We start from the raw sequence: 12,336 nt of genomic DNA on the forward strand, positions 1-12,336 counted from the left end.
CTACCACCACCCGAAGCCCAGACTCCACCATCACACTGTGTCGTCCCTCAACCACCACCGCCCTCATTCACACACGGCCTGCTCCGACCTCCACCTCAGCAGGAAGGAAGTGTGGACAACAAGTAAGCAAGGAATACAAAGGAGAAATCCTTCCTGCATCTTATCCCATTATTTCTTTTGTAAAACATCTACAAGATAATACTTTGTTATTGACACTATACAAATAATGATTGGTTGACTTTACATGGCAGCCTCTGCCATCAGTGTGTGAAGGGGTAGGTGTGACCTGCGGTGTAAAAAGCACTTTGAGTAGTCAGAAGTCGACAGTAGAAAAGTGCTACACAAGCTGAAGTCCATTCACCATTTTTCATATGCAATGTATGGCTGCAATTTTTTACACCTGTGATACTTTTTTGTATGACATCACAAATTATTTTGATGGCACAAAAGACGGAGAGGATGGACTTTTCTCATCATTAAGGGGTTTGTAGACAGACTCTAGGGACACATATGAGTGTTAGAGACACATTGGAAAGTGCATTCTTCATAATATAAAACCTTTAAATTGGTTTATGGATGTTTCTCCTCTGAGATACAGCCCACGCCGCACTAAAACTTCTGAGATCACAAACTGATGTCCATTTCATTCACTTGTTTTATTCAAGGTTACACATTCTGCGCGTTAAGTTCCCAGCAGCTTCAGCGGTGAGGACATCCTGCAAACCGGAGGGGAACATTGTGGAGTGCAAAATTATTCTTCTGCGATGGATGAAGTCTGCATGTATGACCGTTTGTCCCCCCCCCCCACCCCCCACTCTAACACTATGACTCCACAGTAATGAACTAAACATCATGCTTCTTTTCAAAAGGCGCTGAAAGCTTTGCGTACGCTCACACCAACAAACACACACAGAAACAATCTGTCAACGTGCAAACAGCTGAGTGTTCATCCTGCAGAGAGGAAAGAGGAAGTGTAAATTATGATGACTTATTTAACGAGATGAACATGGCAACAGCACAAGTATGATTCAAACACCCCTCCCAAGCAAAAACTGTTGAATTGCTCACACACACACACACACACACACACACACACATGCACACAAAGGAGTGTGTGATAAACTCTCCGGCGCCCCTCGCAGGGTGACGCTACAGTTGATTTGGGAATTACAATTAGATTTATGATGTGGCTGCATGTGGCTGAGCTCTCTGTTTCTCTCTCTGAAAAATCTGGGATTGGCTGCAGCGAACACCGGCGCCGTGGCGTATACACCACAGTGCAGTGTGAATGTGTGGCGTTTCCTCACACAAACACACACACACACACACACACACACACACACACACAATGGAACAATAGGCCACATTTACTGTAATGGGCCACCAAAAATATAAAGACGCAGTGGAACAGCTTTACGTTGGAAACAGAACGCCTTGTGTTGGAAATTATTAGATCCCTGGAAAGTCAGAGCGCTAGTGAGAGTGATGGAAATAAAAAATCATGCAGCTCTACCTGTAACTGTTACACAGAGTGTTCACAAGCACAACACCATCAGTGCACAAAGTATTCAACTGCTCCAACAAAACACAAAGAAAAGATAAAGGACAAACAAATGTGTGAGGAAAATCCCAAGTCTTTACTTTTGATTTATTTCTTTATTTTTTTGATTGTCTTTCTCACCAAGTTGTACTGACACTTTTTAGAGCCAAAGCTGGCTAATAAATACAATGAAATGTTAAAACGCACAATTGAATTTCAAATACAATACTCATCACAAAAATGTGAGCGTGACCAGGAAACGTGTGTGTTCTACTCCTGCAGGTCACAGCTGACGAGAGCATGAGGTTACCTTTTTCAACGAGATCAGAGGTGATGTGACCCCCCCCCCCCCCCCCCCCCCTCCCTCCCCCCCTTTTCCCCCCATCAGGCGGCACGAGAGCTGCGGCAACAACCCAAAAGAAATCGCTTCAATGAATGAAAAGTTTCTAAAAAATAGAAATGGCAATTTACGTTGTGCCTCCCGTGTTGGAGGCTTCCTATAGAGTCCAAACGTTTGACTGCTCTAGATTATCATTTTATAAATCAAACAACAACTTCACATTAGTTAATACTAAAAAAAAACATAGAATTTATATCCAGTGCTTAGGATGTGTGTGACACTAACAGAAATGTCTATGCATGAGGCTTCTTTTTCAGGTGATGCAAGCAAAACCCAAAGTTCAGTCCTAGCTTGTGAAGAGAGTCCAAACACCCCGAGGTGGTCATGAAGAGAAATCAGGAGTCTGAAAAAACACAGCGACAGAGCACCCAGAAAACGAGACAAATATGATGCGTCTTTAGAAAAAGAATGTGACACTGGAGGAAAACAGAGGAAAAAGCGTGTGCGAGCGACCAGCATGGTGCCGACCGCCGAGACGTTTAAGAGGAACATCTCGCTGTGGAAAAAAAAACCTGTGTGTGCGGCTGAGTGAGAGTTATTTTTCTTCCATTGTCTCATAATAATTTACTCGTCTTCAAAATATACATGCAATGTAGAAAAACGTACCCTTTTTGAAATCAAGGACCTAATAAACCCAAGCTCTGCACTTTTATAAATCCTGTTTGGTGTGTTTCCCCCGGTTACGCGTCAAAGACATTTACAAATATGAACAGGCTAATCAAAAATATCAACATTTCTTACACTTTAGTACCGATTGGAAACAAATTCAAATACAGTGAAGGGATCAGACACTCTCCTCCTACAGTAGGGGCTGCTCAAACCTTTTCCTTTAATGCTGAACTAACAGAGCTAATGTTTAAGACTCATGATCTCTGAAAGTGTCCGAGCAGAATAATGTACACATCTTAATCCAGATTAAGGAGGTCTAAGACGTCATGAGAGGACATGCATCCATACGTCTCATTTGACTCTTCCTGAGGTACTTTTGCTGTTGTTTTCTCAGGACTCCACTTATTCATGCCGCTATCTCCAGATAACAACGCTGCTTTTCCTGCGATGATGAGGTACGTTCAGTCGTTTTCCCCCGATCCAGAGGAAATGACTCATCACAGAAAAACTATGTAGTTATCCCGAGATAAAGACATGAATAGAAATGTAGAGATCTTAGTAAAAACAACCTGAAACTACTGGTTACCGCGGGAACTGACTCAACTCTGAAGTCTAATGTAAGATGTTTGTAGCGCAGCGTTTGGCCTCAGGGAACTATGGGAGATGTGGTTCATGAAAGCACCGGAGCCGTGTGTAGAATGACGCTGATGCTCGTCTGACTACACCTCAAAGCTGGAGGGGTTGACACACAAAGTGTGTGTTTGTGTGTGTGTGTGTGTGTGTGTGTGTATGTGTGTGTGTGTGTGTGTGTGTGTGTGTGTGTGTGTGTGTGTGTGTGTAGGATGAAGACACAACCCTCCCTGAGCTCTGCCAGGAGGGCAGCCAGCAGTTACCGAGAACAAACTCGTGTCATGAGGTGGAAAAAATAAAGCTGATTGTGTAAGACTTTCTGCAGCATTGGAAGTTAAGACTACAACATCCCGAGTGAATGTGAATGTAGGTTTGGCACATTTGAAGTCGATCTGTACAATGCCTGGGTACTCACTCACTCAATAATAATAATAATAATAATAATAATAATAATAATAATGGTATATAAGGGATTTTGCTCCCTTTATTTCATCGACAGTCTAAAAAGTCCTACCACTCCTTTTGTATGAAAATGAAAAATAAAAACATTCACAAGCTGGCACATCATACCTGAGCTGGGATATTTAAAAAAAAAAAAAAAAAAAACAGTCATGTAATATAAGCAGTTTGTCAGAAAAAAAAAGAAAAAGATGTCGATGCACTGTATTGGTAAGAAACAAAAGTAAGACTATAAGATTACAATAGCTAGGATTTATATTAAAACTTTTTCAAATTTCAAGTTCCGACAGTCCAGAGTTTGTACAGGCGGCGACCTGTCAGAGAGAGTCGATAGAAACAAAAGACGAGAAAAATAAAAACCCACAAAAAAGTCAATACATAATGATCAAAACAAAAATCACTCCTTAAACATTTAAGACCAAATAGCTGTTGAAGACCATCTCCTGATGCTTCAAAATCCATGCATGCTCTTTACACACCACACAGCAATGTGTCCATCGCTCCTTTCTTCTCTCTCTCTCTCTTTTCTGTCTCTCTCTTTTCTCTCTCTCTCTCTCTCTCTCTCTCTCTCTGTCTCTCTCTCTCTCGGCTTCCTTTTTCCTCGCTCCTGTTAAGATTGTCGAAGTGAAGGGAGCTGAAGTTCATCGTCGGTTCTCAAAGTCTGTTCAGGTTGTTTTCTCAGGTCACATTTTTTCCCATCAGCCTTCTCGCTCAAACCATCCATCGCCACACGGTTTAAGACCATACTGAGCGTGTCCGCTCAGTGCATGACGCAACATGTCCTGAAAGTCCGCCTGAAGGTCTTTGTAATAAACTGTGTTTTTAAAAAGTGTCTCTGAGTATAACAGGAGGTTTTGTTTTCCTCTTTTTTTTTCTTTTTTCTTTTTTTTTTTTACAACAGTACTCTCAGTTGGCGCTCACGGCCTCCCGCGTCTCGTGGTCGCTGCTATAGTCTGACTTGGGTTCGTCCTCAAAGTCCTCGTACATGTCCATGTCGTCGTCTCCATTGGTGGGGTCGCTGGGCAGGTGATCCAGCACTCCGACCCCGCCCCCGTTGCTGCCCCCACCGGGCTCGGACTTCACCCCGTACGTGCTCTGGATGACGGGGATGGCGGGTTCGGGGCTGGCGGAGTTGCTGGAGCAGTCTGAGGTCAGGTGTGGCGATTGGGTGGCTGTCGTTGCCATGGTTATGGCGCCTGGGTAAACTCCTACACCGCCCGGGCTGCTGCCAAGAGGCATCGTAGGCTGAGGCCTGAGAAAGAAGAGAAGAAGAAACGCAGCCAATTAAAAAAATGGTATGGTAAAAAATATCCTTTATCTTAACCCAGAATCAGAACAATGCTCTCCCACTCAGATCTTCACAGTTTCATACACACTTTTATCTTCTCCTGATCAGATTATTGTAACTCTCTCTGTGCATGCCTCAGCCGTTCATCACTGAACTGGAGGAGCAGGAGGAGGAGCTTTAGCCTGTGAGTCAAATGTCATTTGAATGGAGTAGAGATATTTATGTCTGGACCAAAATGGTAAACTGACCAACTGAAAATGGTTTTGTAATAGAGAAATTGTATGATTTGGTCACAGCAACAGCTCGTAGATTCTGTTTTGGAATGATTTATGTAACTTCCTTTGAACAAACCGCTTTAAACAAAACATTAATTCTCAGCCCACTTCAGTTAAACCGGCAGCGCATTTCATCTGGCTGGGCATGTCCTGACGCGGATCTCCCTGCCAGCTCTCAGCACCTAAATAACCTGTTGAGATTGAGATGGAATGAGGGTAAACGCACATCACTCAAACGGGACCCTCCGGCTCCTCAAATGAGCCACATGAAACAGGAAAAACTGCTGTCACTTCTCTCACCTAACAGTTTCCCCTCCTCCGTCTCCTGAAACAATTACTGCCGACGCTCTGACAGACTCATTTTCACATTAAGCACTTTAAAAACAACACTGCTGTAGCTATAAGGAACGGGCTCAGAGACTGGTAGTTTACTGGCTCCCGGAATCCGTTTGATTGTGTCGTGATTGAAAGTCCAGGCCGGGGGAATCGTATGCTTTTTTTGTTTTTTTACATTTGCTTGACCACACGCAGTAAATGTGGCGTTCAGCATGTGACGTCTACCTCTCTCTCTCTCGCTCCGGCTCAAACATCTGCTTACATTTCATATTCCACCATGTCTGTCTGTGTCCAATTTCACTGCCCGCAAGCGCCCGCCATTGTCCTAATTTAATAAATGACAAGCTATTAAAAATCACTCCTATTCAAAGCCCTCTGGTAAATCCATCTCAAACACAGGCTGCTGTGATGGCTTTAAACACATCCAAAGCTGGTTCCCATTAAGACAATGCCACTGTTTTTCCCCTCGCCGCACTGACTTCTCAATAAAAAGAAACTCTGGGGGCTTCTTCTCGGCGTATGTAACAAGGAAATGTTTGGCGTCTGGAGCCTCTCCACGCTGCATCATGTTAGTTGTGCTATCTGTGCTGTTCATCCGTCTTTAGCTATTTGCACAAACATTGTTTATGTCTCATCCATTCTGTGCTGCCACACTCTACACTTTGAAACAAGACGGTACTTTTGCTGAATGCTGCTGAATCTTCACGCTCTTCCGCCATGTGTTTATTTTTTTAAGATTTATTTTTGGGTTTTTTGTGCCTTTAATGTAGAGACAGGACAGTGGATAGAGTCAGAAATCAGGGAGAGAGAGAGAGAGATGAGGATGCGGGAAAGGAGCCACAGGTGGGATTCGATTTGAGGACGACAGCCTCCATACATGGGCACTAACCACTGCGCCACCTGCACGCCCGCCAAGTGTTTATTCTGCAGATAATCATGTCAAACAAGAGAAGCCAAAAGCAGGTAGCGCCCTCTGCGGGTTAAGAAAAGAGGGTAACACTTTATATACCTTCATAAACATTAATAAGACTTCATGAGTGTTAATTAAACTATAAATTAATTTATAATTGGCTTGTGCGATATTAGTTAACACAAAGAAACTTGTTTATAGACCACTTATCAACATTCATAAGATGTTTATTGACATTGATAAGACTTTATTAGGTTCATATTAATGCCTTATAAAGGTTAATAAATACTTTATTATGCACTTATTAAGAGTTAAAAAAGCTCCTCTGCAGGTACTGGATCTGAAGATGTCGTGTTGTACCGCAGCTTGTGGATTTTTGGAATTTCAAACCTACAAAGCAGCGTTATGTCAAAATAAAAAGCATTGGATGATAACACATTGTGGCTTTGTCTTGCCTCGTCGCTGTAACATCCTCACTCAGGCCAGAGGTGAGAGAGTGCGGCATGTTCATGAAAGAGCACGTCAAAGGTCACGGGAACAGCGTGAAATGAATCTCTTTTTTAGGAAGAATAAAAAATGATGATCAAAGGCTCATGGCTGTCGATACACGGGGCCCACTCTTCACACATGCTCAGAATTCTTTCTAACAATATGTGCGATGCATCAAAGAAGAGGAGTATGGTGAGGATGTTAAATCTGAAAGTAAACCTTGTTCTTGAAAAATTGTTTTAACGGAGAACGCCTTTTCATAAATCGATCATTGTGTTTTAGTAGATGTTTTCAAACTTTCAAGAGTTTGGCTTATTCAGTGTGAGACTGTGATTAAGTGGTTTCCTCATGAATGAAGAGTCCTTTCTAAACCAACAGCTCAAATTTAAAAAAACAAAAATGATTCACCAAATTTATAGAAAGTCATCTGGGATGTTCAAGGACAACCTTAGCACCCACACTTGAACTCACCCCACAAAGAACTGCCTCATCTCCTGCCGTCGTGACCGCATCATCTGCTTGTACTCTCCGATCCGCAGCTTCTTGCCGTCGATGATACAGGTCCTCTTGGGCCTCGGCTTGTACTTGTAGTTGGGGTATTTCTCCAGATGGATCTTGCTCAGGCGGGCCTGCTCCTCGTAGTACGGCTGCTTCTCCTGGTTGGTCATGGATTTCCAGCGAGAGCCTGAAGCAAATGATCGACGTTAGGTTTTTTTTATTTCATTTATTCCTTTGTGTCTAAAAGTAGAAATCTCAAAGATCTGAGTTTTTGTCTCGTTGCAGCGTCTTTGACATGAAGCAGTAAATTTGAAGTGTGTTTGAGAACCTTCATCTGACAGAGATCTCACTGACTGTTTTGAATTCACTCAATGCTGTTTTAAACTACTACACATAGTAACAGGTTACCTGCAATTCAGCAACAACCAGAGAAAGCAAACACACATTTCTGCCTAATCTCTGACAAACCACTATCGGGTAACTGATTGTGATTTTTGTTCCTGAGAAATTGACTTGATACTCGGTCCATTTTACAAAATAATACTGCAAATACAAGTGCTGCTATCCAGGGGTTAAAGGCTTAATCACTTTTGTGTTGATCGGATAGTAAAGACTTCAGAGCCTGCGTTCTTTAATGGCGATCTTCTTTACGATGGCAGCGCACGTGACCTCTAGTTTAGTGTTTTTAATTGTTCCTTATGCTGAGTATTTTATTTCATTTAAGGTAATTTTACAAATTAAACGCAGAGCAGGAGAATGAAAGCTTGGCCTGGCATTAGCAGCAACTCTGGACTTGAAGTGGTACCCTGGAAAAAGTGAGTCTTGGTGCATAAAATAAAAAAGTGTGCGAGCGAAGGATTAGCTTCTCCTTCTCCATTAGGGTTGACACACTTTGGAGTTCCCACCCCATTTTGATTTATAATGGTTTAATTGTTGGTGAGGGTCATTGAAAAGTGTGGGGATGTTCTCAACTGAAAGCACTGTGAACGACAAAAAACAGGTGATACCAAGGTTGGAAAAGAAATTAGCACTCCCAAAACAAAAAAGGTCAATTAATGGACAAAGACCAACCCGTAAGAGATCCAGCCGATGTGTCTCGTAGCCAATGTGATTTTCAAAATGTGAATATGCTCGCATCCTGAAAGCAGGAAGACGTTTTTTTAAGCCAGTCAGACCACGCACTGTGGCGCACATTCTGAACCTATATAGTTTTAACTTTCAGATGAGACTTTATTTATGCTAGTAGTCCAGAACATTTGAGAATAGCATGATCTTTTGTCACCATATGTTTGGATTCAAGTTTTACAGGAAGCTGAACTTTGACAGAAAAACATTACAGACTAAATGTTAGCCTTCTTTCATTTAGGGAGATTTAGAGAGTGATTGAAAAAGGTTTGACATGTGTCTCTAAGCTGCTTCAGTGATTCTCTTTAGGCACAAATGATGTGGTAAAATATATGTAATAAGCTCTGAATGGGTCCCTCTACAAAGCCAACACACTGTCATATCATTGTCACATGAATTCAATCATCAAAAGAGTCGCAGCGCGGCGGTAATCACAGAAAAAACGTCAGCACCACCGCCGGTTTCTCCATGTTGAATGTTGTCATTTGAACAGACAGTATCATGTCCCTAACCGAGGAGGCTGCTCAGACCCAGAGTCAATCGCTCTCTGCGTCCTCTCGGCTGCTGAAGAATGAAACATTGTGTACTTCTCGTGTTCCTCGGTGAGAGGAGCTTCTAAACGAGCGGACGGGGCCATTACCGCAGGAACGCAAACGCGTCTGTGAAGCACTCTCACAGCTGATTATACACACTCTGTTTATCAAGGTTTATCGCAAACTTGGACGTGCACTTTTGTGACACAGGAAACAGAGAGGAGGTTTTGTTGAGCCTGCCACCCACTCCTCAGAGTCCAGCTGTGTTATTATGTTGGAGGGGCAAGGGTTGTACACATGTAAGCATTTACACCAGCACACTTGTGCACTTCAAATCCTGCTGTGAGTTTCTATGAAAGGCTCGGAAAGAGGACGTATTTCTACTATTCAGTGTGACGATAAACATGGCTTTTTATCACATTCACGGTGACTACTTAAAGAAAAAGGTCATGAATATGTGACTTTAACTCAGATGATCTTAGTCAAACCTCTGCATGAATTATTACTCTAAAAACAAACGCGTCTTTATTCGAGCTCCATCAACGTTCCTTTTCACAGACACGGCTCAGAAACAGCATTTTTTTAAATGTAGCTTTACATCCAGCGACCCCGCATCTCGACTGGAGCCCTGCACGGGACAGTGGAGGTCTTAAGAGCATTTTACGAACAAACCGTCACGCTCGGCACCGTGTGAATGGCTATCTGTGTCGGTGGAGGTTAGTGTCAACACGGCGACTTTTTAACTGAATGCATCCATCACAGTGGTCAGGCGGACACAGAGGAGGTCTGTGTGTGAAGTGTTCCAGGTTTTTAAAAACACACTGATCTTTCTTATAGTGGGCAGTACGCCTTTAAGAAACTCAGTGAACTGTTGTAACGCGCTGAATCGGAGAGGAGGAGGAGGAGGAGGAGGCAGAACTTCTGCACAGATATCAGTTTGTTGATGAGTTGTGTTTATGTGTTTATACCTGTTAGCTTTCATTTTACTAATTTAAGAACAGCAAACCTAGAGTTCTTATGAGATTATTTAAAACAAATTAAACAATTGCATGAACCACAATCATCCAAAAATCTGTTAAATATGTTGGAAGAGCAGTTTACAAATCCTGATCTCCTCTTGTTTTTAGAAACATCGACCCCTAACAGAAAGTCCGGAGAGTTTAGTACAAATAGGCCGCTTCTTATCTTCCCACGTCTGTCCAAAAACAACTAGGAGTTTACTTTCCATTTTCAGTGGCATTTTTGTATTTTTTTTTCTTCTCCTAGTTTCACCAGTTTTCTATAATGTCTCTAAAAAATACATGTGTTCTTTGGGAAAAGTAAATCTCCCCAACAAAAAAAAAAGACAAAAATTAGATGAATCTTCGTCAGGATCGTTGGTGGACGGTCTGCCTAAACGACCTTTGTTCCCTATCCTTCTACCTGCATCTTATCACATCTCCCTCTATTCCATTGTCCAGCCCAGCGCAGTTTGAGCCTGGATTTGCCGAGTTCTGCCTCTTAAAAGGATTTTTTTCTTGCCACTGTAACTTTTGTGCTCATGATGGATTAGTGCTGGGTCTTATAACTATATAATATATCTATTATATAATCTATATAATATAGCAAAGAGTAAGGTTTTTGTAAAGTGTCTTAAGGAAACACTCGTTATGAATAGGCGCTATACAAATAAAGATTATTGGTTGATTGGTTGATTCCTAAACATACATATCAAGTCAGAACCACAAGTTAGTAGAAAACAAGATGCATCTCTCAGCACTGTGTCTCACCGAGGATCTTGCTGATGTTGGAGTTGTGCATGTCGGGGAAGGTCTGCAGGATCTTTCTCCTCTCGTCTTTGGCCCACACCATGAAGGCGTTCATGGGCCTCTTGATGTGCGGCTCCGCGGTGTTCCTGCCCCGCGCCTCCCTGAACACTCGGGCCTCTGTGATGTTATTCCCTGTGTGACACAGGGGAAGAACTTTTCTTAAAGGCCCAACATGCACACGTTCATCTTTCATACTTTCACTCTTTACATGCAGGATGTTCAAATGTTGAGGAAGAGTCCTTCCTGTTTGTTTTCCTCCTCCTCAGGCCTCTTGACCTCCCAGGGAGGGGATGTACAGTCTGAGATAGGTCCATATGGATGGGGGGGGGGGGGGGGGGGGGTCCTCATAGAAACACACATTAACTAAAGTCACCATTGTCAGCCTGATCATGTCTCAGCGCTCTGCTCTCATGTTTACTCCTCTGATTGTAAACTAAACCACAATGAGCACTGTGCTCCTGTAAACAGAGCTGCTTTATGAGCCACAGGTGTGTTTGGAAGAAAAAGAAAGACACTTAAACAGAATGACTGAACTGCACCGAGCTGCAGAAACTAACATGTATACAGCCTGGTACAAAAACAAATTTAGTGTTATTAGTCAATGTCTTGATCTGCACACACTGTACAGGAGATGTTTTTTTTATTTTTATTTATAATTCCACATTTTGATTTATGAAGGATATGAGTTATGCATGAATAGGGGCGAGGTGGATCTGACAGCAAGCAGTTAGAGGCTTGAAGCTCTCCTCAGCTCCAGCTCTGTGCCTGTCATTAGGTTGACTAAACGTTTGTCAGCATTTCCAGTATGGCAACCGCCATGGATAGACTTCCAAAACAGCCCTTCAGGAACGAATGATTGTCATCACTCAGGCTTTGTTCACTACTACTTACAGTCTATACTTAAACCACATGGTCTTCTATGATGATGGTCAATATTACTTATTTTTAGTTAATGCTGAATGTGACTCTTAACTTCCTGATGTATAAGAATTTAAACATTTGTTTTGCCTTTTGGCCTTGATTGATAGAACAGTGGAAACCTGAGCACCTGACTCTGAAAACCTGAGAACAGTTATAATTAAACGTGAGAACTGTAGCCTCTGAGTGTATGCTCTACCAACTGAGCTAAACCAGCTCCAAAAGTTTCACTATTTCTTCCAAACTTCCTGTCTTCTAGATGCCGGTCGTCTCCTTCTTTTCTTTGCATACTCACACTGAATGAGACTCATGGTGAAAAGAAAAGCAGTGTTCAGCCTCTTGATATCTACTTGCAGGAATAATAACAGAGTGAATAAATGTCCAAGAGAGTAAAATGTTGACATTGAAGACTCTGTTTAGCTGTGGAGGGTGACCTTCAGTGTCGCTTCCTGAGGAGCACAATAAATATTTGTGTTCGCTGAATACCTGCATGTTCTTGCCTTCTTCTTTTTTTGGGG

At 42.4% G+C, this 12,336-nt stretch overlaps 1 protein-coding gene across 1 annotated transcript in view; it reads right to left on the reverse strand.

Annotated features, from left to right (window-relative positions):
• Positions 1 to 1,636: 1,636 nt before the first annotated feature.
• Positions 1,637 to 12,336, reverse strand: part of LOC109985962 (transcription factor SOX-6-like) — a 125,583-nt gene continuing 114,883 nt past the window's right edge. Inside the window, exons 14-16 of the mRNA XM_065956885.1 lie at positions 10,862 to 11,139; positions 7,408 to 7,621; positions 1,637 to 4,890 (exon numbers count right to left, since the gene is read on the reverse strand). Coding sequence (XP_065812957.1) covers positions 4,545 to 4,890; positions 7,408 to 7,621; positions 10,862 to 11,139 — 838 coding nt within the window. The 3' untranslated portion in view covers positions 1,637 to 4,544. The remainder of the gene's footprint in view (positions 4,891 to 7,407; positions 7,622 to 10,861; positions 11,140 to 12,336) is intronic.

Source organism: Labrus bergylta, chromosome 7, assembly GCF_963930695.1.
Source record: "Labrus bergylta chromosome 7, fLabBer1.1, whole genome shotgun sequence".
Lineage (NCBI taxonomy): Eukaryota > Metazoa > Chordata > Actinopteri > Labriformes > Labridae > Labrus > Labrus bergylta.